Source organism: Bombina bombina, chromosome 2, assembly GCF_027579735.1.
Source record: "Bombina bombina isolate aBomBom1 chromosome 2, aBomBom1.pri, whole genome shotgun sequence".
Lineage (NCBI taxonomy): Eukaryota > Metazoa > Chordata > Amphibia > Anura > Bombinatoridae > Bombina > Bombina bombina.
This window is the reverse complement of record NC_069500.1, coordinates 612,238,475-612,265,791: the sequence shown is the minus strand read 5'-3', so window position 1 is coordinate 612,265,791 and position 27,317 is coordinate 612,238,475. Positions and strand designations below refer to the sequence as shown.

Here is a 27,317-nt window from a genome sequence, read left to right as displayed (position 1 = left end):
CTTAAATGATTTAAGACAAGAATATAAGATATGAATCACAAATACCACCTTAAAAATCCTTGTACCACAATTTTAAAAATCAACATTTAAAAATCCACCCTCAAAGTGGGAACCAATCACAGAAATTTTACTAAAATAAATGGCTAGCCACATACACAGGAAATATATCTTGATAAAGCCCTATAAATGGGCAAAACGTGTCGAATAACTGTGGGGTGCTGCTTGTGACAATATCAAAGCCATTTTCTGCATGTTTTGTGACAAATCATACCAAATAAAAGCCTTAAATTAAAAGGCCGATATAGGATCAATCAGATGACAGCGAAAGGTCAGATGGTCGACTGCATCATCAATCACACACGCAGGTGAATCGAAACCGAACAGCGGAGAATCAGGAGTGAAAACGCTCAGGAGTGAGTTGTGGAGTGGAAACTCTTTAATAAGCTGTGTATTTCTTCTTTCCTTCCAAGGAGGGACTGTGATCTTGCTGTGGTGAGGTAACGTTGAAGCAGTCTGTGTATCCCAGCTTTTAGCCAAAGAGGCTCTGTTCTTAAATTCAGCAAAGCTGTTTGAAAATTTTGGGATAGTCACATAGTGACATTTTGGGACTGAGAATCCTAGTTTTTGGCTAATATATATCATATTGTCTAAAATAATATATTGAACCTACTGAAAATAGTGTTGCAGATATTTTAACGCATAGATATATTGCTGCAGGTAGGAGCCATAAAAGGATGTGGGATATGGTGCTTGTGAGGCTGCCATTTGTATGGAAGTAGATGTAGGCTTTATCCCGCACACTGTACTGTCACTTGATGTGTGTTTCCGGAAGTAACTGGTCTCCGTGGGACATTGAGTGTCTAGCCGTGCTGTACAGTGGTCTCCATGGGACATTGAGTGTTTAGTCGTGCTGTACAGTCCTGAGTATAAATGGGAGTTGGTGCTACATTAGAATTTGGGCTGGTGTTTTGTGTTTACGGAACAAGCCTAAACTGTATGCTTTACTGCATATCCCTTACAATAAATAGATATTACTCAGTAGGCATAATTTTTTTATTCAGCATTCATTTACCAAACAAATGCCGATTAAGACTACAGGCAGTGTCAATCTATCAATTGACGCCGGATTTATTTGTATAATAGTGCAACAAACATCTGCATTGTGCATTTGCACGCAACAGCAGTTATTTATGTTAAAAGGCACCTCTTTTAATGTGATCTGCAAATGACACCCAGACAAATAAACTACCTCAGATATATATTATGTTATTTTGTTCAACAGTAGCACTATAAGCAGCTAAATTGGTTTCACTGGCAACATTCAATGAAATTTAAAGAAAAAGATGTACAAGGTTAAAATAGCTAAATTCAAATAAATGTTATAATATTAAGCTTTTGAGGAAAACGTAACAACATTTTTTTTCTCAAAATTGCTGGAATTTTATTTGCCTCAGGCTTATGAATAGCAACCAAAGACATTGTGCAAAGAAAGCAAAGATTAAGTACACTTTAGGAAAAAAGCTGATTATCCACATTGGTAACAAAAGGTCAGTTTAAACAAAGGAAAATAAATGTGTTTCATCACGCTATATATAGTCTGCAACATTTAAAACAGAATTAAACTTTTTTTTTCCCATAACAAATAACTGTAAAAGATTGATTACTTTAGCAATATGCATTTTAAAGAACTTTAAAATCAAAGAACATAAACCTAAAAAAAAAAGTAAAAATTTGGGTGAGAGGGCGGGAGGGAGGAACCAGACTACTGCATTTTAACATCTCATGGTCCCGCTGCGCCTTTGTATGTAATGCAACAACACAGAGCCATCCAGCACCACAAGTTAACTAGGACGTAAAATTGGATATATGCACCACAATGATAAAAAACAAAAAACAAAATAAACACAATACTGAAATAGCAAAATGAAAACTGCTAAAACTGCCTGATGAAAAATAAAATAACCAGTTGCTTTTGTTGGTTTGTCTCATTAGACATTACTACAAAATATCATGTCTTCAGCTCTTCACAATGCTGAACCATTTTCAACTGAAATTTGACCCACAGAAATATACTACTGATCCACAGTTTTCCATCAAAAATTGAGATACTTGCTTCATGTCGGAGGCCCATTTTGGTCACAATATATTACAAAGTTTTCTGTTTTTACACAATGATATCATGTTCATTTGACACTATTCTAACGTTAATTCTAGATGATGAAAGTACAGAAAAATCCCATTGCACTTCTTTTCTTTTTTTAGAAAAAAAAATTGATTGGGTAGAAGCTTAGATGTGGAGAGGTCCGTCCACAAAACAGGTCCCATGAATTTCATTCATCATCACTTCCACTCACTTCTGATTGATCCTAAAAAATATTAAAATGTTATTAGCAAACATAATGCATCATTTGCATATATATTTACGAGCTATGGTTTACAATTTATTTCACATACAGTAGTTGAAAATATCTAAAGGTATTGATAAATGTTTTTAACCCTTATTTGAAAGGAAAACATCAATGTACCGTAAATGACAAAATATATAAATGGAAACACAATTACAAATATCAACACTCACAATTTAATTTCAGTTTAATTCTGTAAATTGTTATGTAAAGCAGACAGAACAAAAAACCCATTAATTCATTATGAAATCGAACTGAACCAATAGTTCTGCAAAATCCTACTGTATTCTTAACTACAGTTTTTTTTCTCTAAATCCTAGATCCTAGAGTGAACTCTGCAGCTTGCTTTTCAACAGGTATATTCAAACTTGCAAATTTCTCCTTAATCCATCCACTCTTTTCCATTCACCTCTATATTATACATTATATTTATATAATATATATATACACACATATATACACACACAGGTATGCGCCACATAACGTCCATTCAGACAATGTCCATCTGCATATACACCCGTGGTTAGTTTAATTTATAGAAATATAATAATAAAAGTATTTATTGTACATACAGTTGTACAGTGTATTTATTGTGTACATAATGTAATTGTGGGAAGTATAGATTACATATTATCCTATCCACAGCATACAGTATTTACATTTTTTTTCTACTTAACCCAGATACTGTACAGTATTACCTTACCAGCCTTTGCTAAGTATATATATATATATATATATATATATATATATATATATATATATATATATATATATATATATACATACTATGGTGTTCACACAACGTCCAAATCACATAACGTCCTATTTCACAGAAAGTATCGTGGATGTTAAGGTAAGATATAAATGATGTTATATATATATATATATATATATATATATATATATATATATATATATATATATATATATATATATATATATATACTATGCAAAAAGGCAGCACTCACTGGTCATTTGTAAGTAAAATTTAGCTTTTAATAATACAAAAAGTTAAAATCTTGGGAAAAACATGACGTTTCGATGCCTAACTGGCATCTTTTTCAAATGTCCCAAAAGGTAAATCCAAAGTGGTCACACCAGCTATGTGGTGTTCCCCATGAGAGCATAAAACTACTGGCTGAATGTGTTATATTTATACAAGTCATAGCTGACATTGAGGATGTGTTCAGCTGTGGATAATCACTTGCAAATCCGATCAGCTGGTTCCGTTCCCACCCACAAGCTTTATACTTCATTGTGCTGTTAGTTGAGCAACTGCATGGCTAATTTGCATATGTGGGAGTGATCTGCACCGGAGTAGTGTCCAATGATCTTGCAATGTTTTCAGGTGTCATCATACACGCCCACTTGTCTCTGCTGTGAGTGAAACTTCACCAAACAAAGGGATATTAGCCTGTGACTTATGAACTGCTTCTGGCACAACAATGCCGTATGTTTCACACAGGTTGGTGAGGGGTCACCTTTGTCAATCAACGTAGAAGCTGCATGTTCACCTTGGCGCATGATGTACTGAACATTGTACTGGGATGTAATACACATTCAAAAGTTGTAGTAAGGAGATCAAATGTCCCACCTATAGCGGGTACACCCTCACATTTATTCATAAAGCAACAGCTAATGCAGGAATATCAGGAAATATTGATGGGGTGTAATACACATTCAATCTAATCAAATCAGACAACACGAATGCCCACTTGTAGTGGGTACATCCCCATTGGTTAATATGAAGCTCCCATGCAAGATTAGCAGAAAATGCTTGATAGAGCACACAATCCAGCAACATGTGGGGGGTGGTGATGTTAAATAAATGACATCTAATAACACATTAGCCAAGTAGCAAAGGAAGAGAAAAAATGTAGAGAAGAAAAAATGGAAAAAAAATTAATTAAAAAAGTTAAAAACATAGTAGAAGCTGGAACAATTCATACATTAGTGGATCATTTTTATCCAATGAACGGCCCAAAGTCCAATTTAATGTTTAATCCTTTAGGAGAGACGGTGTCCAACATGTAGATCCATCTGGACTCTAGTCTAAGTAACATATTGTTGCGGTCTCCCCCCCTTTTTGGAATAGGTAGATGATCAATAATCATGCAGCGTAGACTGGAGATACTATGTTTCTGCGTAGCAAAGTGTCGGGCAACTGGGACATCTAATGACATCTAATAACACATTAGCCAAGTAGCAAAGGAAGAGAAAAAATGTAGAGAAGAAAAAACATAATTTATGCTTACCTGATAAATTTATTTCTCTTGTAGTGTATCCAGTCCACGGATCATCCATTACTTGTGGGATATTCTCCTTCCCAACAGGAAGTTGCAAGAGGATCACCCAAAGCAGAGCTGCTATATAGCTCCTCCCCTCACTGCCATATCCAGTCATTCGACCGAAACAAGACGAGAAAGGAGAAACCATAGGGTGCAGTGGTGACTGTAGTTTAATTAAAATTTAGACCTGCCTTAAAAGGACAGGGCGGGCCGTGGACTGGATACACTACAAGAGAAATAAATTTATCAGGTAAGCATAAATTATGTTTTCTCTTGTTAAGTGTATCCAGTCCACGGATTATCCATTACTTGTGGGATACCAATACCAAAGCTAAAGTACACGGATGATGGGAGGGACAAGGCAGGAACTTAAACGGAAGGAACCACTGCCTGTAGAACCTTTCTCCCAAAAACAGCCTCCGAAGAAGCAAAAGTGTCAAATTTGTAAAATTTTGAAAAGGTGTGAAGCGAAGACCAAGTCGCAGCCTTGAAAATCTGTTCAACAGAGGCCTCATTTTTAAAGGCCCAGGTGGAAGCCACAGCTCTAGTAGAATGAGCTGTAATCCTTTCAGGGGGCTGCTGTCCAGCAGTCTCATAGGCTAAGCGTATTATGCTCCGAAGCCAAAAGGAGAGAGAGGTTGCCGAAGCTTTTTGACCTCTCCTCTGTCCAGAGTAAACGACAAACAGGGCAGATGTTTGACGAAAATCTTTAGTAGTCTGTAAGTAAAACTTCAAGGCCCGGACTACGTCCAGATTATGCAAAAGACATTCCTTCTTTGAAGAAGGATTAGGACACAATGATGGAACAACAATCTCTTGATTGATATTCCTGTTAGAAACCACCTTAGGTAAAAACCCAGGTTTGGTACGCAGAAACTACCTTGTCTGAATGAAAAATCAGATAAGGAGAATCACAATGTAAGGCAGATAACTCAGAGACTCTTCGAGCCGAGGAAATAGCCATCAAAAACAGAACTTTCCAAGATAAAAGTTTAATATCAATGGAATGAAGGGGTTCAAACGGAACTCCCTAAAGAACTTTAAGAACCAAGTTTAAGCTCCACGGGGGAGCAACAGTTTTAAACACAGGCTTAATCCTAACCAAAGCCTGACAAAATGCCTGGACGTCTGGAACTTCTGCCAGACGCTTGTGCAAAAGAATAGACAGAGCAGAGATCTGTCCTTTTAATGAACTAGCTGATAAGCCTTTGTCCAAACCCTCTTGGAGAAAGGACAATATCCTAGGAATCCTAACCTTACTCCATGAGTAACTCTTGGATTCACACCAATAAAGATATTTACGCCATATCTTATGGTAGATTTTCCTGGTGACAGGCTTCCGAGCCTGTATTAAGGTATCAATGACTGACTCGGATAAGCCACGCCTTGATAGAATCAAGCGTTCAATCTCCATGCAGTCAGTCTCAGAGAAATTAGATTTGGATGATTGAAAGGACCTTGTATTAGAAGGTCCTGCCTCAGAGGCAGAGTCCATGGTGGAAGAGATGACATATCCACTAGGTCTGCATACCAGGTCCTGAGTGGCCACGCAGGCGCTATCAGAATCACCGATGCTCTCTCCTGTTTGATTTTGGCAATCAGTCGAGGGAGCAGAGGAAACGGTGGAAACACATAGGCCAGGTTGAAGAACCAAGGAGCTGCTAGAGCATCTATCAGCGTTGCTCCCGGGTCCCTGGACCTGGATCCGTAACAAGGAAGCTTGGCGTTCTGGCGAGATGCCATGAGATCCAGTTCTGGTTTGCCCCAACGATGGACCAGTTGAGCAAACACCTCCGGATGGAGTTCCCACTCCCCGGGATGAAAAGTCTGACGACTTAGAAAATCCGCCTCCCAGTTCTCTACGCCTGGGATGTGGATCGCTGACAGGTGGCAAGAGTGAGACTCTGCCCAGCGAATTATCTTTGAGACTTCTAACATCGCTAGGGAACTCCTGGTTCCCCCTTGATGGTTGATGTAAGCCACAGTCGTGATGTTGTCCGACTGAAATCTGATGAACCTCAGTGTTGCTAACTGAGGCCAAGCTAGAAGAGCCTTGAATATTGCTCTTAAAGCCAGAATATTTATTGGGAGGAGTTTCTCCTCCTGAGTCCACGATCCCTGAGCCTTCAGGGAGTTCCAGACTGCGCCCCAACCTAGAAGGCTGGCATCTGTTGTTACAATCGTCCAATCTGGCCTGCGAAAGGTCGTACCCTTGGACAGATGGACCCGAGAAAGCCACCAGAGAAGAGAATCTCTGGTCTCTTGATCCAGATTTAGTAGAGGGGACAAATCTGAGTAATCCCCATTCCACTGACTTAGCATGCATAATTGCAGCGGTCTAAGATGCAGGCGCGCAAATGGCACTATGTCCATTGCCGCTACCATTAAGCCGATTACTTCCATGCACTGAGCCACTGACGGGCGTGGAATGGAATGAAGGACACGGCAAGCATTTAGAAGTTTTGATAACCTGGACTCAGTCAGGTAAATTTTCATCTCTACAGAATCTATAAGAGTCCCTAGGAAGGAGACTCTTGTGAGTGGTGATAGAGAACTCTTTTCCACATTCACTTTCCACCCATGCGACCTCAGAAATGCCAGAACTATCTCTGTATGAGACTTAGCAATTTGAAAGCTTGACGCCTGTATCAGGATGTCGTCTAGATACGGAGCCACCACTATGCCTCGCGGTCTTAGAACCGCCAGAAGTGAGCCCAGAACCTTTGTAAAAATTCTCGGGGCAGTGGCCAACCCGAAGGGAAGAGCTACAAATTGGTAATGCCTGTCTAGAAAGGCAAACCTTAGGAACCGATGATGATCTTTATGAATCGGTATGTGAAGGTAGGCATCCTTTAAGTCCACTGTGGTCATGTACTGACCCTCTTGGATCATGGGTAGGATGGTCCGAATAGTTTCCATTTTGAATGATGGAACTCTGAGGAATTTGTTTAAGATCTTTAGATCCAAGATTGGTCTGAAGGTTCCCTCTTTCTTGGGAACCACAAACAGATTTGAATAAAATCCCTGTCCTTGTTCCGTCCGCGGAACTGGATGGATCACTCCCATTACTAGGTGGTCTTGCACACAGCTTAGGAATGCCTCTTTCTTTATCTGGTTTGCTGATAACCTTGAAAGATGAAATCTCCCTTGTGGAGGAGAAGCTTTGAAGTCCAGAAGATATCCCTGAGATATGATTTCCAACACCCAGGGATCCTGAACATCTCTTGCCCACGTCTGGGCGAAGAGAGAAAGTCTGCCCCCCACTAGATCCGTTTCCGGATAGGGGGCCGTTCCTTCATGCTGTCTTGGGGGCAGCAGCAGGCTTTCTGGCCTGCTTGCCCTTGTTCCAGGACTGGTTAGGTTTCCAGGCCTGTCTGGAATGAGCAACAGTTCCCTCTTGTTTTGAAGCGGAGGAAGTTGATGCTGCTCCTGCCTTGAAATTTCGAAAGGCACGAAAATTAGACCGTTTGGCCTTTGATTTGGCCCTGTCCTGAGGAAGGGTATGACCCTTGCCTCCAGTAATGTCAGCAATAATTTCCTTCAAGCCAGGCCCGAATAAGGTCTGCCCCTTGAAAGGAATGTTGAGTAATTTAGACTTTGAAGTCACGTCAGCTGACCAGGATTTAAGCCATAGCGCCCTACGCGCCTGGATGGCGAATCCGGAATTCTTAGCCGTTAGTTTAGTCAAATGAACAATGGCATCAGAAACAAATGAGTTAGCTAGCTTAAGCGTTCTAAGCTTGTCAATAATTTCATTCAATGGAGCTGTCTGGATGGCCTCTTCCAGGGCCTCAAACCAGAATGCCGCCGCAGCAGTGTCAGGCGCAATGCATGCAAGGGGCTGTAAAATAAAACCTTTAAGAAACACAAATTTTCCCAAATTTTGAAATAACAGTGAAAAAATGCAGTTACACTAACGAAATTTTTACAGTGTATGTAATAAGTTAGCAGAGCATTGCACCCACTTGCAAATGGATGATTAACCCCTTAATACCAAAAACGGAATAACAAATGACAAAAACGTTTTTTAAACAGTCACAACAACTGCCACAGCTCTACTGTGGCTTTTTACCTCCCTCAATACGACTTTTGAAGCCTTTTGAGCCCTTCAGAGAAGTCCTGGATCATGCAGGAAGAAGCTGGATGTCTGTGTCTGTAATTTTTGCTGTGCAAAAAAACGCCAAAATAGGCCCCTCCCACTCATATTACAACAGTGGGAAGCCTCAGTGAACTGTTTCTAGGCAAAATTCAAGCCAGCCATGTGGAAAAAACTAGGCCCCAATAAGTTTTATCACCAAACATATGTAAAAAACTATTAAACATGCCAGCAAACGTTTTAAAATACACTTTTATAAGAGTATGTATCTCTATTAATAAGCCTGATACCAGTCGCTATCACTGCATTTAAGGCTTTACTTACATTACTTTGGTATCAGTAGCATTTTCTAGCAAATTCCATCCCTAGAAAAATATTTTAACTGCACATACCTTATTACAGGAAAACCTGCACGCTATTCCCCCTCTAAAGTTACCTCACTCCTCAGAATATGTGAGAACAGCAAAGGATCTTAGTTACTTCTGCTAAGATCATAGAAAACGCAGGCAGATTCTTCTTCTAAATACTGCCTGAGATAAACAGTACACTCCGGTACCATTTAAAAATAACAAACTTTTGATTGAAGAAATAAACTAAGTATAAAACACCACAGTCCTCTTACGACCTCCATCTTAGTTGAGAGTTGCAAGAGAATGACTGGATATGGCAGTGAGGGGAGGAGCTATATAGCAGCTCTGCTGTGGGTGATCCTCTTGCAACTTCCTGATGGGAAGGAGAATATCCCACAAGTAATGGATGATCCGTGGACTGGATACACTTAACAAGAGAAAATGAAAAAAATGAAAAAAAAAAAAAAAGTTAAAAACATAGTAGAAGCTGGAATAATTCATACATTAGTGGATCATTTTTATCCAATGAACGGCCCAAAGTCCAATTTAATGTTTAATCCTTTAGGAGAGACGGTGTCCAACATGTAGATCCATCTGGACTCTAGTCTAAGTAACATATTGTTGCGGTCTCCCCCCCTTTTTGGAATAGGTAGATGATCAATAATCATGCAGCGTAGACTGGAGATGCTATGTTTCTGTGTAGCAAAGTGTCGGGCAACTGGGAGATCAGATGTTCCATTCTTCAGTGCCTCCCTAATTGAGCATCTATGATTCGCCATTCTATTTTTGAAAGGGGTGGTCGTTTTCCCCACATAGACCAGAGAACAGGGGCAAATTAGGATATATATGACATATGAGCTGTTACAATTCAGACGGTAACGAATGGTATATCTTTTATTCTTGTGTGGATGTTGAAAAGAATCTCCAACTTGCATGGAATTACAGTTAACACAATCACCGCATTTGTAGAAACTACTTTTTCGAGATTTTAACCACGTATCACCTTGATGGGTACTTTTGGGATAATTTTTTACCAGTAGGTCCCTGATACTCCTCGCCCGTCTGTAAACCACTCTTGGAGTGTTAGTTTTCCAGGATGCCAGGCTCTTGTCGGTCTCAATTAAGTCCCATCTATTGTGAATGGAATCCCTTATGGTCTCATGTGATGGAGAGAATGTGGTGATGAAGTTTAACTTCTCTTCAGTCGTGTTTTTTCTTTCTTTATGTTTTAGGAGCGAATCTTGGTTACACCTGTGGAGTTTCTGTCTCGCCATATTAATATCCTTAATGTCATATAGCCTTTCCTCCAATTTCTTACACATAGCATCCAATTGTTTACTGCAGATTTCTGGTTCGGAATTATTCCTGATTACTCGCGTGAGTTGGGAGGAGATAATGCCTAACTTTTGGTGTCGTGGGTGATAGCTAGATGCCATCAGCAGCGAGTTTCTGTCAGTGCTCTTAGTGTATAAAGATGTACCAAATCTAATGTGTTGTTCAGTTCTGACTTTAAAAATATTTAAATCCAAAAAGTGTATTTGTTCATGATTACATTCCATTTTGAACCTAATAGGGCCTTTGATCTGATTCAGGTGTTCTACCCATAGTATCAAATCCTGTTCACTGCCACGCCAAATCAAAAACAAGTCATCTATGTATCTAGTGTACATCAGGATGTTGGGATGTGTGTAGGGTTGCATAATATGATGCTCATACCAGAGCATAAAGATATTGGCATAGACAGGGGCCATGTTCGAGCCCATGGCTGTCCCTGCTATCTGCAAATAAAAATTACTTTCAAAAGAGAAATAATTTTTAGTTAAGCAATGTTCCATAAGTTCCAAAAGGAACTCTAATGGAGGACCCCTATAGTCTGGGTTCCCTGTGGCCATGGATCTAACAGCCTCCAAGCCATCCAAGTGGGGGATGACAGTATAGAGGCTGTCAACGTCCATGGTCACGAGGATATCCCCATCAGTCAATAAATGAAAAGTTTGTAGTTTACGTATCATCGCAGATGAATCTTGTAAATATGATCTCGAATTAGTAACTAGGGGTTGAAGGTGATGGTCAATGTACTTCGCTAATCCTGAGGATATAGAGTCCCTGGCAGACACAATAGGTCGCCCAGGTGGGTGTGTCAGTGGCTTATGTATTTTGGGTAATAGGTATAGTATTGGTGTTTTTGGAAAGTCTATGGATAGAAAGTCACTTTCTTGTGTGGTAAGATATCCCATATGGAGTCCAAAATCAATGGATTTATCAACACATTTTTTATAAGACAATGTGGGGTTAAAAGATAACCTTTTTATAAGTTGAGGCATCGGAAAGTTGGGGGAGTGCCTCAAGCTTATAGTCATTGTAGTTTTGAATCAAGATGGCACCCCCCTTATCAGCAGGGTGTATGGTGATTGTCGGGTCATGCATCAATGTATCAAGGGCCACCTGTTCTGTTTTAGTTATATTTGTTTTTTAAGTCAGTTCTAATCATCCTTGTAAAACTGCGTATGGAGGGATTTAAAGTAGGTGGGTCAAAAGTTGATGGTTTCTTAAAGCTGTAATTACAGTCAGTTTTATTTTGATCCTTGAAAAATTCTCTGATATTTAACTGTCTTTGAAAACGGTAAATGTCAACCTCAGTCTGGAAATTATCCGGCTTAGGTGTGGGTATAAAAGACAAACCCTTGTTCAATACTTTGTTTTCATCAAAGGACAAGGGTCTAATGCTCAAATTATACACTATGTCAGTTTTTTGTGAGTGATTTTTCTTCTTGTACCCCCCTCGTCTGATATGCCTCCTTCCAAGTTTTTTATAATCATAGATGCTCAATTAGGGAGGCACTGAAGAATGAAACATCTGATCTCCCAGATGCTCATTTAGGGAGGCAGTGAAGAATGGAACATCTGATCTCCCAGTTGCCCGACACTTTGCTACACAGAAACATAGCATCTCCAGTCTACGCTGCATGATTATTGATCATCTACCTATTCCAAAAAGGGGGGGAGACCGTAACAATATGTTACTTAGACTAGAGTCCAGATGGATCTACATGTTGGACACCGTCTCTCCTAAAGGATTAAACATTAAATTGGACTTTGGGCCGTTCATTGGATAAAAATGATTCACAAATGTATGAATAAAAATGCATTAAATGTTTCTATCATTGGATTACAAAATGGACACTTTTTGAATTTGCTCATTGTTCCAGCTTCTACTATATTTTTAACTTTTTTCATTTTTTTTTCATTTTTTCTTCTCTACATTTTTTCTCTTCCTTTGCTACTTGGCTAATGTGTTATTAGATGTCATTTATTTAACATCACCACCCCCACATGTTGCTGGATTGTGTGCTCTATCAAGCATTTTCTGCTAATCTTGCATGGGAGCTTCATATTAACCAATGGGGATGTACCCGCTACAAGTGGGGCATTCGTGTTGTCTGATTTGAATAGATCGAATGTGTATTACACCCCATCAATATTTCCTGATACTCCTGCATTAGCTGTTGCTTTATGATTAAATGCGAGGGTGTACCCGCTATAGGTGGGACATTTGATCTCCTTACTACAACTTTTGAATGTGTATTACATCCCAGTACAATGTTCAGTACATCATGCGCCAAGGTGAACATGCAGCTTCTACGTTGATTGACAAAGGTGACCCCTCACCAACCTGTGTGAAACATACGGCATTGTTGTGCCAGAAGCAGTTCATAAGTCACAGGCTAATATCCCTTTTGTTTGTTTGGTGAAGTTTCAATCACAGCAGAGACAAGTGGGCGTGTATGATGACACCTGAAAACATCGCAAGATCATTGGACACTACTCTGGTGCAGATCACTCCCACATATGCAAATTAGCCATGCAGTTGCTCAACTAACAGCACAATGAAGTATAAAGCTTGTGGGTGGGAATGGAACCAGCTGAACAGATTTTCAAGTGATTATCCACAGCTGAACACAGCCTCAATGTCAGCTATGACTTGTATAAATATAACACATTCAGCCAGTAGTTTTATGCTCTCATGGGGAACACCACATAGCTGGTGTGACCACTTTAGATTTACCTTTTGGGACATTTGAAAAAGATGCCAGTTAGGCATCGAAACGTCATGTTTTCCCAAGATTTTAACTTTTTGTATTATTAAAAGCTAAATTTTACTTACAAATGACCAGTGAGTGCTGCCTTTTTTGCATAGTACATACTGTTTTGACATTGCACCCTGGCAGCTGCTACTAAATATATGGTGTGCATTCCTACACAGGACTTTGCTTTATATATAAATATATATATAAAACATCATTTATATTTTACCTGATAAATTAATTTATTTCATGGTGGCGAGAGTCCACGACCTGTTACGTATGGGATATACATTCCTACCAGAAGGAGGCAAAGTTTCCCAAACCCCAAAAGCCTATAAAACCCCTTCCACCTCACTCATACCCTAGTTTGACGTATAGCCAAGTGGTGAGGTGTTTAGAAGGAGTAAAAGACAAAATTTAGGAGCAGGGAAAAAATAAGTGCTTAAACAAAATACAACCCCAAATGGGTGGTGGCTTGTGGACTCTCACCACCAAAAATAAATTAATTTATCAGGTAAGATATAAATGATAATTTCTTTCATATAGGTGGCGAGAGTCCACGACATGGTACGTATGGGATATAATACCCAAGATATGGAAGTCCATGAGTAACAATAAAGGGAGGGATAAAAATTAAGCTTTTTTTGCTGAGAAATTAAATCCATAACCCAAAAATTATGTAAAGAAACAATACTTTCCATGAAAGTAGTTTAATGTTCAATTAATGAATAGGCTCAAAAGGAGGAGTCTGTTAAGCTTTTTGTCATGATACCAGACCACCTAGGCTTCCCCATATACCCCTACTCCCTTTTACACCAGATTTGGCATGGCTTACAAGATCTCACTGACTCTTGCTGTGTGTTGTTTTGCTGCATTGTATCTTGTCAGAGAAGAGCTGATCTCTGACCAGGAAAACCCTCCTAGACTGGCAGGGCTCCTGGAACTGCCGGTCGGCCGCATCAAGGCCAAACACCCGCTAGCTTTAACCCTGATTGCTCCAGTGGCCCTTTGCCCCAGAGCTTCGCTCTTTTGGGGATCAGTAACCCCTAGGGAGTAAAGAGGTGTAAGAATTACCAGAGGAGAGCTCCTTTGGGAACCGGGGTTTTTGGACACCCCTATCCCCCCTTTACCAGACTGTAACTCAGGTCCCCAGTAACGGATCACACCACTTTTTGGACTGTTGCATCTGGGGACTTTCAAACGACACCCTGGAAGTGCCGCCCCTCCCCCGGGATCACCCTGAAACCACCACCTCTGGGTCCTGGGACTCTGTGTAACTGTGGCCACTATGGCCGGTGTCAGCCTGTCTGGAGAGGCGGGAATGGTGGGAGATTTGACAGTCAGATAAGACCCTTTTGTGTGTGTATATAAGGCGAGTGTGTTTCACAATAAAATCAGTTCTTGTTTCACCTGAATACTAGTCTGGCTAGTTCTTTGGGTGGGCTTCTGCTATAATCACTTTCTCGGCTAAATAGCAACCTGTTGTCAGGGATAGGAAGGACCCTCAGGCAGAGCTACCCAGTCAGGGTAGCCGGAGTCTGTTACAGGGTGGGATCCTGAATAATAGTGCTGTTTGGTATCAGGGTGGGCTGTAATCATTTGGCGACTACACAGCTGTGGGATCTGCTACTTTCACACGGTTCCTGCTGACTAAGGATAAGTCACACAGTAGAAGGTAACTATAGAAGCCAAGCTCCTAAGGAGAGTACGGGAGGTGCTGGCCCAGCTAGACGGTCCTAGTTCGTATTGGGACCTGCTGTCAGAAAGGGACTTTTTCCACCGGCAACTCTGGAGGGAGGCTCTTCAACAAGAGCAGGGCTATTGGATAATAACCCTCCCCACTTGGGAGGAAGAGTACGACCTCCAGTGGGACTTCAGAGTGCAGGGAGAGACGGCAGTCAGTCTCTCTCCCCAGCGGCAAAGCCAGTTGCAGGGAGAGACAGGAGATGGTTTCTCTCCCCAGCGGCAGAGCGATCCCCTGGGAGCAGAGGTAGTCGTCCTCCCTCCCCTTCGACAGAACCCCTTCCTGGGAGAGGAGACGTCAGTCTCTCTCCCCAGCTGCAGAGCCAGGTAAAGGGAGAGACGGCAGTCTATTTCACTCCCCAGCGGCAGAGCCATTACCCGGGAGCGGAGGTAGTCGTCCTCCCTCCCCGTCAACAGAACCCCTTCCTGGGAGAGGAGACAGTCGGTCTCTCTCCCCAGCGGCAGAGCCAGGTACCAGGAGAGATGGCAGTCGGTTTCTCTCCCCAGTGGCAGAGCCAGGTGCAGGGAGAGATGGCAGTCGGCCTCTCTCCCCAGCGGCAGAACCGTCCCCCGGGGGCGAAGGTAGTCGGCTTCCCTCCCCTTCCACAGAACTCCTACCTGGGAAAGGAGACAGTCGGTCTCCCTCCCCAGCGGCAGAATAGTTTACCAGGGAGCGGAGGTAGCCAACCTCCCTCCCCAGCGACAGATATCCTTCCCGGGAGACGAAACAGCGGTCTCTCTTCCCAGCAGCTTGGCATGATCCCTACCCTATACCCGTCAAGGAGGATTTCTCAAAGGGGGCAGGCATCGCATTGGGCAGGGGTGATGCCCGCTCATGCAGTTGGTGCCACAAGTTTGGGCACCCGAGCTTTGCCGGCCCCACCAAGAAGCAACTTCAACCTACAGCCGGGAAACCAACAATGACTTTATTGTGGTTGAGTTGGCAGGTACTCGGCCGGGTGTCATAGAGGGAGGCAGTGTGGCCATGGGACTTAAAGACACTGGGACTTGTGGGAGAGCTACTGTTTTGGAGCTGGCCTTGGAAAACTTGTTTGGGACTCTGCATTGGGTGACTATCCCCGGGCGCAGGGAATGAAGGCCAGCGGGAAACACCATGGATGCCCCAAGTCCAGGAGGGATGGGATGACCTCTCCTCGCAATCGACAAGTGGAGGGCCACCTTCTGACAGCCCCATGACAGCCGTTAAGGGTCTAGCTGGGTCTGCCGAACTGAAAGGGGGGAGATGTCACAAATACCAGACCACCTAGGCATTCCCCCCATCCCCCTACTACCTGGCTAACTCCCTTTTATACCAGATTTGGACATTTCATGTCTTACAAGATCTCACTGACTCTTGTTGTGTATTTTTTTGTTGTGTTGCATCTTGTCAGAGAAGAGCTGATCTCTGACCGTGAAAACCCTCCTAGGCTGGCCGGGCTTGTGGAACTTCCAGTCACCTGCATCAAGGGCAAACACCCGCTAGCTTTAACCCTGGTCGCTCCAGCGGCCCTATGCCATAGAGCTCTGCTTTTTTGGGGATCAGTAGCCCCTAGGGAGTACAAGAGGTGGGAGAATTACTGGAGGAGAGCTCCTTTGGGAACCGGGTTTTTTGGTGTGTTTCAAAATAAAATCAGTTCTTGTTTCACCTGAATGCTAGTCTGTCTAGTTCTTTGGGTGAGCTCCTGCCATAATCACTTTCTCGACTACATAGCGACCTGTTTTCAGGGATAGGAAGGACCCTCTGGCAGAGCTACCCAGTTGGGGTAGCCGGAGTTTGTCACAGGGTGGGATCCTGAATACTGGTGCTGTCTGGTATCAGGGTGGGCTACGGACTGTAATCACTTGGCGGCTACACAGCTGCAGTCGGCAGGGAGGAAGCAGGACCCTTTTGGCAGAGCTACCCAGTCGGGGTAGTCGGGGTATCCGTCACACTTTTAATACTATGTTTAGACTCCAATGAGGAGAAATAGGCATAATAAAAGGTTTAATCCAGACGAAAGCCCGAACAAAACAAACTTTAGGAAGTTTAGCAATCTTCCTATGACATAATACAGAAAGGGCAGATATTTGTCCTTTTAAAGAATTGGCAGATGAACCTTTATCTAAACCATTTTGCAAAAACTGAAGAATCCTAGGAATTCTAAAAGAATGCCAGGAAAAATCATGGTTGATACACCATGATAAGTTTTCCAAACTTTGTGATACATTTTTCTAGAAACAGGTGTGCAAGCCTGGAATAGAGTGTTAATAACAGAGTCAGATAATCCTCTATGACTGAGAACTAAGCGTTCAATTTCCATGCCATCAAGTGTAGAGACTTTAGAAATGGATGGAAAAAGGGACCTTGAGACAGAAGGTCTGGCCTTTGAAGACGAGGTCCGCATACCAAATACTGTGGGGCCACACTGGGGATTACAAAAGACTGTTCCAATTTTATCTTGGAAATCGCTCTGAAGAGCAGGATCTAAAAGGGAAATATATAAGCAGGCTGGAAAGACCAGGAAACTGCTAGAGCATCCAACACCTCTGCTTAAGGATCCCTGGACCTTGCAAGATACCTGGGAAGTTTGTTGTTCAAACGAGAAGCCATCAGATCTATTTCTGGTAGACCCCAGTATCTTACAATCAGATAGAACACATCTCGGTGGAGAGACCACTCTCCTGGATGTAGGAACTGACAACTGATGAAGTTTGCCTACCAGTTGTCTATACCTGGAATTTGAATCGCAGTTATGACGCAGGAATTGGTTTCTGCCCAGGAGAGGATTTGAGCTACTGCCATAACATTGTCTATTTAAACAAAAGGATATGACTCCCTTTTCAATAGAGAACAAGCCTGAAGGGCCCTGAAGAGTGCAAAGAGTTTCAAAACATTAATTGGTAACCTCACCTCCCAAGGATTCCAAACTCCTTGTGCTGTCAGAGACCCCCATACAGCTCCTCTACGTGAAAGGCTTGGATCTGTGATGATCACAGACCAGGTAGGACAAACAAAAGAAGCCGCCTGAATAATAGAATGGTGATTCAGCCACCAAGTCAAAGATAGGTGGGTGCTGGGATCTAAGAATATCGCTTAGGATATTTGAGTATAATCCTTGCACCATTGGCACAGCATACAAAGCTGAAGAGGTCACATATGAAATTGAACAAATGGAATTGCATCCGAAGATGCAATCATGAGGCCTAGTACTTCCATACACAGAGCCCCTTAAGGAAATGAGAGAGACTAAAGGTTCAGACAAGATGATATTAATTTTATTTGTCTCTTTTCTGTGTGGGTAAATAGTCATGGACACTGAATCTATCTGCTAAACCTAAAAAGGTGACCTTTGCCTGAGGAATTAAGGTACTCTTTGGTAAATTGATCCTCCAGCTAGTACTAAAGATATCGTCCAGGTAAGGAAATACTGCAATACCCTGAGCTCTGATTACAGATAAAAGGGCACTTAGAACCTTGGTAAATATTCTTGGAGCTGTAGCTAGACCAAACGGAAGAGCAACAAACTGATAATGCTTTTCCAGAAAAGAAAATCTCAGAAACTGGTAATGTTCTGGGTGAATTGGGATGTGAAGGTAAGCATCCTGTAAATCTATTTTGGACATAAAGTGACCGTGTTGAAAAGCAGAATAGTCCTGATAGTTTCCATTTTAAAAGTTGGAATTCCTACAAAATCTTTAGAGTTTCCAAAATTGGTCTGAAAGAATGTTCCTTCTTTGGTACAATGAAGAAATTTGAATAAAATCCCATCCACTGTTCCTATAAAGGAACTGGAACAATTACTCCCATATCTTCCAGATCTGAGACAAATTGAAGAAAAGCTTGAGCTTTTATTGGATGTTTTGGAATATGGGTGAGAGGTCTTATTTTGAATCTAATTCGATATCCCTGAGAAATAATGTTTTGAATCCTGGGATTTTGGACAGATTGTAACCAAGCTTTCTGAAAAAGGTTTAATCTGTCCCTACCAGTAATACTGGGTTGGGGGCGTACCTTCATGCGGTCTTAGAGGCTGGATTAGATTTCTTATTCTGTTTGGATTTGTTCAAATTTGAAGCGGGTCTCCAGACTGAGCCAGATGGTTTAAGGTTGGAGTCATTTTTTTGTTCTCTATTCTGTGAAGTGTTGGTTTCGAAGGCTTTGTGTCTCTATGGATGCATGCTTCCTGCATGTATTATGGCACGCAAACTGGCAAGCATTTTATGTGTCGGGTTTGACACGCACATTTGAAATTGTTTTGCACAAATAATCAAGAAAGGGGAATAGTAAGAAAAAAAGATCCCATAAACATAGCTGTGTCTATTTAAAAATTCAAAACATACTTACTTAAACTTGTCTACTTAGTAGAAGACAGCCAAACCAATACTGAAGCATATCAGCAGAGGTAATGGAATAGGAGTATAACATCAATCTGTAGGGAGGCAGAAGACGAGCCCCTGCAACCAAATTTACAGAGAGCCTATGAAGGATTTCCCAGGAGGCAAAAACATTGTATCATAGGGCAGTAATCCAATCACATCACCCTGACAAGTACTGTACTCGGGAGGGTAACTTGGCTTCAATATGCTCTGAAGCACCTTTCACTGAAGAAATCAAGAACATCATTATGCTTTAACCACCTCCAAAGAAGGCAAAGTAAAAAAAAAAAGTATGAGTGAGGTGCTTCATATATGTTTTATAGGCTTTGCCTCCTCCTGGTAGGAATGTATATCCCATATGTAACAGGTCGTGGATTCTTGCCCCTTATATGAAAGAAAAGAGGATTACTGTTCCTTGTACAAACAAAAGGAACAAAAAATTATTAAAAGCTTTACATCTACCCATAGACTTCTTGCCCTGGGAAAGAAACAACTCCTTACCTCCAGAAACAGAAATAATATAGAATCTAAACCAGAACCAAACAACAGCTTTGTAGAAAAGAAAGAAACATAAGTTTGGATTTAGAAACCATATCTGCCAACCAAGACTTTAACCATAAAGCCCTGCTTGAAAGAACTGCTAACATCATATTCTTAGCATTAATCTAAAAGATGACAATAATAGCATCACAAATTAATGCATTAGCAGATTAAAACACAGCGAAAGGATACAGAAAATCTTTAGTAGCATTAAGATTATTACACCAAATGAAAGAGGCTGCAACCAGACAGGCAATACTGCATTGCTAGTCTAAAAAGAAAACCTGCATGCTGGAAGGTTCTCCTATGAAAGGATTCCACCGAAGGAATGAAAGTTTACACAGTCAAAGTAGAAATATGAATATGGCATGCTGTATTGACCAGACATGTCAGACCATTCTCCTGATGTTTTATTTCTTAATTAATACATTGTGATACTTTTTATCTTTTCCACCTGGACGTTTTTTGCTGCTGTATGAAGTTTAATTTTGCGAGCAGCAGGAACGGTTCGCTGTTTCCTCAGAGTTTGAGGATTTACTAGTTTAATTACACCTGAGTGAGACGTGCCTGGTTGAGCTATCCGTATAGCTCTGCATATGGTTACGTGACCTATAATGTACTCCTGGGGAAAACAAAACCGGATGGACTGCTGCACAGCAAAAGGGAATTGCCTACATGCCGCTTTCTATTGTCTGACGAGTGAGAAAAGTACAAGGCTGGCAGGCTCTGGATGCGGTGTATCGACAAACAAGATACAAAGAAACTGGTGAGTAAGCGGAGGGGTTCACCATAATGAAATACCCCATTATTGTGTAATTTGAACTCAGAACTGTTGTTTATGAACGGTCTATCTTTTCACGCTTATGGTATTATTGAAACAGTGAAAACAAGGGCATATAACTTTTTGTGGCAAAGTAGAAATAGCCCCATCCACTTTAGGAACAGACTCCCAAAATTCAATAATACAGGCTAGCAAAGAAAAAATCTCTTAAAACTTTGCCAAAGTATAGAAAGGACTACCTAGTGGCCGGGAAGAGTAATGCCCAGGAGTAATGTATAGTGGGCTCTCACCACCTGTATGAAAGAAAAAGTAATTGTAACACTGGCGAGCTATATTAGACAATAGCAGCTGAGAAAAGTAAAATTATATTAACTTACATTTTCATCTTGGTCTTCATCACTGTCATAGTCACTCACTACAGGTTTGGCTTTTCCACGACTTTGTCGCTTTTTTCCTTTTCCCTTCTCTCGATTTTTGTCATCTTTCTTATTTAGTTTGATCTTTACTTTCACTGACTTTGCTGTGAGACAAAATGTTTAATTATTTTAATTTAATTTGTGGATTGATCACATATACTATAATTACAATTATTTTTGATTATCTGTAACATTTTAAACAATAAGGTAGCTATATAAAATAAAAAAGGAGTAAGTGAGTTCTGTAGTAAATAAAAGGAAACTAGAACAGATAGCTTTTAAAGCTTGAATACAGAATAACCAAGAAAGATATAGCTTCAGTAAAACATATAAATATGGAACAGATTCCAATTACAAGTGGTAGTAACAAATACAGCACAGAAATTCCGCAATTTATGGGCATGTATTAGTCTATTGCAATAGATTAATTCAGTCTTGCATAATGTAGAGAGTAAATCTCAGGAAAAATATACGTAACTGTATTCATAAGACTATTTTAAATAATTAAGACAGTTGTTTAGGTTCAGTAACTAGAACAGACATACAAGGGCCTCGATAACATCCTACTAAATGCATTTACCAGGTCCCATAGTAACTTTTAGCAAGCTGGAATGATTAGAGTGGGGGAGCCATTCAAATACAACATTTCTTAATTCAATGCATTAAACGATTTTCTCTAAACTTGCTTTCCTGTGTAAACAACCCATGAAACTAGTTTAAAAGCAATAATAAAAGAGATTTAATTATTTACAGCTGTGTCCCCAGAAATCTTCCATACATTACTACTATTTTAATTGACTGCTTGCTGACTTATACGTGACTCAAATGGGAAAAAAACATAATTTATGTAAGAACTTACCTGATAAATTCATTTCTTTCATATTAGCAAGAGTCCATGAGCTAGTGACGTATGGGATATACATTCCTACCAGGAGGGGCAAAGTTTCCCAAACCTCAAAATGCCTATAAATACACCCCTCACCACACCCACAAATCAGTTTAACGCATAGCCAAGAAGTGGGGTGATAAGAAAAAAGTGCGAAAGCATAAAAAATAAGGAATTGGAATAATTGTGCTTTATACAAAAAAATCATAACCACCACAAAAAAGGGTGGGCCTCATGGACTCTTGCTAATATGAAAGAAATGAATTTATCAGGTAAGTTCTTACATAAATTATGTTTTCTTTCATGTAATTAGCAAGAGTCCATGAGCTAGTGACGTATGGGATAATGAATACCCAAGATGTGGATCTTCCACGCAAGAGTCACTAGAGAGGGAGGGATAAAATAAAGACAGCCAATTCCGCTGAAAATAATCCACACCCAAAACAAAGTTTAAATCTTATAATGAAAAAAACTGAAATTATAAGCAGAAGAATCAAACTGAAACAGCTGCCTGAAGTACTTTTCTACCAAAAACTGCTTCAGAAGAAGAAAACACATCAAAATGGTAGAATTTAGTAAAAGTATGCAAAGAAGACCAAGTTGCTGCTTTGCAAATATGATCAACCGAAGCTTTATTCCTAAACGCCCAGGAAGTAGAAACTGACCTAGTAGAATGAGCTGTAATCCTTTGAGGCGGAGTTTTACCCGACTCGACATAAGCATGATGAATCAAAGACTTTAACCAAGACGCCAAAGAAATGGCAGAGGCCTTCTGACCTTTCCTAGAACCGGAAAAGATAACAAATAGACTATAAGTCTTTCGGAAATTTTTAGTAGCTTCAACATAATATTTCAAAGCTCTAACTACATCCAAAGAATGCAACGATCTTTCCTTAGAATTCTTAGGATTAGGACACAATGAAGGAACCACAATTTCTCTACTAATGTTGTTAGAATTCACAACCTTAGGTAAAAATTTAAAAGAAGTTCGCAACACCGCCTTATCCTGATGAAAAATCAGAAAAGGAGACTCACAAGAAAGAGCAGATAATTCAGAAACTCTTCTAGCAGAAGAGATGGCCAAAAGAAACAAAACTTTCCAAGAAAGTAATTTAATGTCCAGCGAATGCATAGGTTCAAACGGAGGAGCTTGAAGAGCCCCCAGAACCAAATTCAAACTCCAAGGAGGAGAAATTGACTTACTAACAGGTTTTATACGAACCAAAGCTTGTACAAAACAATGAATATCAGGAAGACTAGCAATCTTTCTGTGAAAAAGAACAGAAAGAGCAGAGATTTGTCCTTTCAAGGAACTTGCAGACAAACCTTTATCCAAACCATCCTGAAGAAACTGTAAAATTCTAGGGATTCTAAAAGAATGCCAAGAAAAATGATGAGAAAAACACCAAGAAATGTAAATCTTCCAGACTCCATAATATATCTTCCTAGATACAGATTTACGAGCCTGTAACATAGTATTAATCACAGAGTCAGAGAAACCTCTATTACTGAGAATCAAGCGTTCAATCTCCATACCTTCAAATTTAAGGATTTGAGATCCTGATGGAAAAAAGGACCTTGCGATAGAAGGTCTGGTCTTAACGGAAGAGTCCACGGTTGGCAAGTGGCCATCCGGACAAGATCCGCATACCAAAACCTGTGAGGCCATGCTGGAGCCACCAGCAGAACAAACGAGCACTCCTTTAGAATCTTGGAAATTATTCTTGGAAGAAGAACTAGAGGCGGAAAGATATAGGCAGGATGATACTTCCAAGGAAGTGACAATGCATCCACCGCCTCCGCCTGAGGATCCCTGGATCTGGACAGATACCTGGGAAGCTTCTTGTTTAGATGAGAAGCCATCAGATCTATTTCTGGAAGTCCCCACATTTGAACAATCTGAAGAAATACCTCTGGGTGAAGAGACCATTTGCCCGGATGTAAAGTTTGGCGACTGAGATAATCCGCTTCCCAATTGTCTATACCTGGGATATGAACCGCAGAAATTAGACAGGAGCTGGATTCCGCCCATACCAGTATTCGAGATACTTCTTTCATAGCCAGAGGACTGTGAGTCCCTCCTTGATGATTGACATATGCCACGGTTGTGACATTGTCCGTCTGAAAACAAATGAACGAGTCTCTCTTTAGAAGAGGCCATGACTGAAGAGCTCTGAAAATTGCACGGAGTTCCAAATTATTGATTGGTAATCTCACCTCCTGAGATTCCCAAACCCCTTGTGCTGTCAGAGACCCCCAAACAGCTCCCCAACCTGTCAGACTTGCATCTGTTGAAATCACAGTCCAGGTCGGAAGAACAAAAGAAGCCCCCTGAACTAAACGATGGTGGTCTGTCCACCACGTCAGAGAGTGTCGTACAATCGGTTTTAAAGATATTAATTGAGATATCTTTGTATAATCCCTGCACCACTGGTTCAGCATACAGAGCTGAAGAGGTCACATGTGAAAACGAGCAAAGGGGATCGCGTCCGATGCAGCAGTCATAAGACCTAGAATTTCCATGCATAAGGCTACCAAAGGGAATGATTGAGACTGAAGGTTTCGACAAGCTGAAACCAATTTTAGACGTCTCTTGTCTGTCAGAGACAGAGTCATGGACACTGAATCTATCTGGAAACCTAAAAAGGTTACCCTTGTCTGAGGAATCAATGAACTTTTTGGTAAATTGATCCTCCAACCATGTTCTCGAAGAAACAATACAAGTCGATTCGTATGAGATTCTGCTAAATGTGAAGACTGAACAAGTACCAAGATATCGTCCAAATAAGGAAATACCACAATACCCTGTTATCTGATTACAGACAGAAGGGCACCGAGAACCTTTGTAAAAATCCTTGGAGCTGTTGCTAGGCCAAATGGCAGAGCCACAAACTGGTAATGCTTGTCTAGGAAAGAGAATCTCAGAAACTGATAGTGATCTGGATGAATCGGAATATGCAGATATGCATCCTGTAAATCTATTGTGGACATATAATGCCCTTGCTGAACAAAAGGCAGAATAGTCCTTATAGTTACCATTTTGAATGTTGGTATCCTTACATAATGATTCAATATTTTTAAATCCAGAACTGGTCTGAAGGAATTCTCCTTCTTTGGTACAATGAAGAGATTTGAGTAAAACCCCAGCCCCTGTTCCAGAACTGGAACTGGCATAATTACTCCAGCCAACTCTAGATCTGAAACACATTTCAGAAATGCTTGAGCCTTCACTGGATTTACTGGGACACGGGAAAGAAAAAATCTTTTTGCAGGAGGCCTTATCTTGAAGCCTATTCTGTACCCTTGTGAAACAATGTTCTGAATCCAAAGATTGTGAATCGAATTGATCCAAATTTCTTTGAAAAATCGTAATCTGCCCCCTACCAGCTGGGCTGGAATGAGGGCCGCACCTTCATGTTGACTTGGGAGCTGGCTTTGGCTTTCTAAAAGGCTTGGATTTATTCCATGAACAAATAGGGTTACCTGTATTGAAACAGATTGTATGTTTGGATGTCGGAGGAGTGAATCCATACCTGGTATTGGGACGGCCTGAGGGGCGTGACGGAGTGCGGCAATAGCGGTGAGACTATACCTGTTGTATTCACATGTTTGTAGTTCTTACTGAAGAACCATAACAAGATTGAACTCTATCACTGCCATAATTTGCCGACAGCAGCACATTATCCTCTCGGCCTAGACACAGAGGTCTGTTACTTTCCACTGTCTAAAAGCTCCATTTTTTACTTTACTTTACCTACTAATAAAACAAAGCGACACGCTAGTTTATTACTGTATATGTAAAACTGGATTGCATACTAAGAAAATCAGTGGCTTAATCACAACGTGCAGTTCTCACGAACTTTGTCTGTTATCTTTTTGGATTTATTCCAGACTGGAGATGGTTTCCAAACTGATACCGCTCCTGTAGGGGAAGGATCAGGCTTTTGTTCCTTATTGTGACGAAAGGAACGAAAACGATTAGTAGACCTAAATTTACCTTTAGATTTTTTATCCTGTGGTAAAAAAGTTCCTTTCCCCCCAGTAACAGTTGAAATAATAGAATCCAACTGTGAACCAAATAATTTATTACCCTGGAAAGAAAGGGAAAGCAAAGTTGACTTAGAAGACATATCAGCATTCCAAGTTTTAAGCCATAAAGCTCTTCTAGCTAAAATAGCTAGAGATATATACCTGACATCAACCCTAATGATATCAAAGATGGCATCACAAATAAAATTATTAGCATGTTGAAGAAGATTAACAATGCTATGAGAATTATGATCTGTTACTTGTTGCGCTAAAGCTTCTAACCAAAAAGTTGAAGCTGCAGCAACATCCGCTAAAGATATAGCAGGTCTAAGAAGATTACCTGAACATAAGTAAGCTTTTCTTAGAAAGGATTCAATTTTCCTATCTAAAGGATCCTTAAAGGAAGTACTATCTACCGTAGGAATAGTAGTACGTTTAGCAAGAGTAGAGATAGCCCCATCAACCTTAGGGATTTTGTCCCAAAACTCTAATCTGTCAGATGGCACAGGATATAATTGCTTAAAACGTTTAGAAGGAGTAAATGAATTACCCAAATTATTCCATTCCCTGGAAATTACTTCAGAAATAGCATCAGGGACAGGAAAAACTTCTGGAATAACTACAGGAGATTTAAAAACCTTATTTAAACGTTTAGATTTAGTATCAAGAGGACCAGATTCCTCTATTTCTAATGCAATTAAGACTTCTTTAAGTAAAGAACGAATAAATTCCATTTTGAATAAATATGAAGATTTATCAGCATCAACCTCTGAAACAGAATCCTCTGAACCAGAGGAATCATTATCAGAATCAGAATGATGATGTTCATTTAAAAGTTCATCTGAAAAATGAGAAGTTTTAAAAGACCTTTTACGTTTACTAGAAGGAGGAATAACAGACATAGCCTTCTTAATGGATTTAGAAACACAATCTCTTATGTTAACAGGAACACTCTGAGTATTAGATGTTGATGGAACAGCAACAGGTAATGTAACATTACTAAAGGAAATATCTGCATTAACAAGTTTGTCATGACATTCATTACAAACAACAGCTGGAGGAACAGATACCACAAGTTTACAGCAAATACACTTAACTTTGGTAGATCCAGCATCAGGCAGCAATTTTCCAGAAGTATCTTCTGATTCAGGGTCAATCTGAGACATCTTGCAATATGTAATAGAAAAAACAACATATAAAGCAAAATTGATCAAATTCCTTAAATGACACTTTCAGGAATGGGAAAAAATGCCAGTGAACAAGCTTCTAGCAACCAGAAGCAAATAAACAATGAGACTTAAATAATGTGGAGACAATAATGACGCCCATATCTTTTAGCACC

The 27,317-nt window shown here is 40.5% G+C and overlaps 1 protein-coding gene across 1 annotated transcript in view; it reads right to left on the bottom strand.

The window, feature by feature from the left end:
* Window positions 1–1,415: 1,415 nt before the first annotated feature.
* SMARCA2 (SWI/SNF related, matrix associated, actin dependent regulator of chromatin, subfamily a, member 2) overlaps window positions 1,416–27,317 on the bottom strand; it is a 1,314,671-nt gene continuing 1,288,769 nt past the window's right edge. Inside the window, exons 36-37 of the mRNA XM_053702540.1 lie at window positions 21,022–21,164; window positions 1,416–2,366 (exon numbers count right to left, since the gene is read on the bottom strand). Of these exons, the coding sequence (XP_053558515.1) occupies window positions 2,331–2,366; window positions 21,022–21,164 (179 nt within the window). The 3' untranslated portion in view covers window positions 1,416–2,330. The remainder of the gene's footprint in view (window positions 2,367–21,021; window positions 21,165–27,317) is intronic.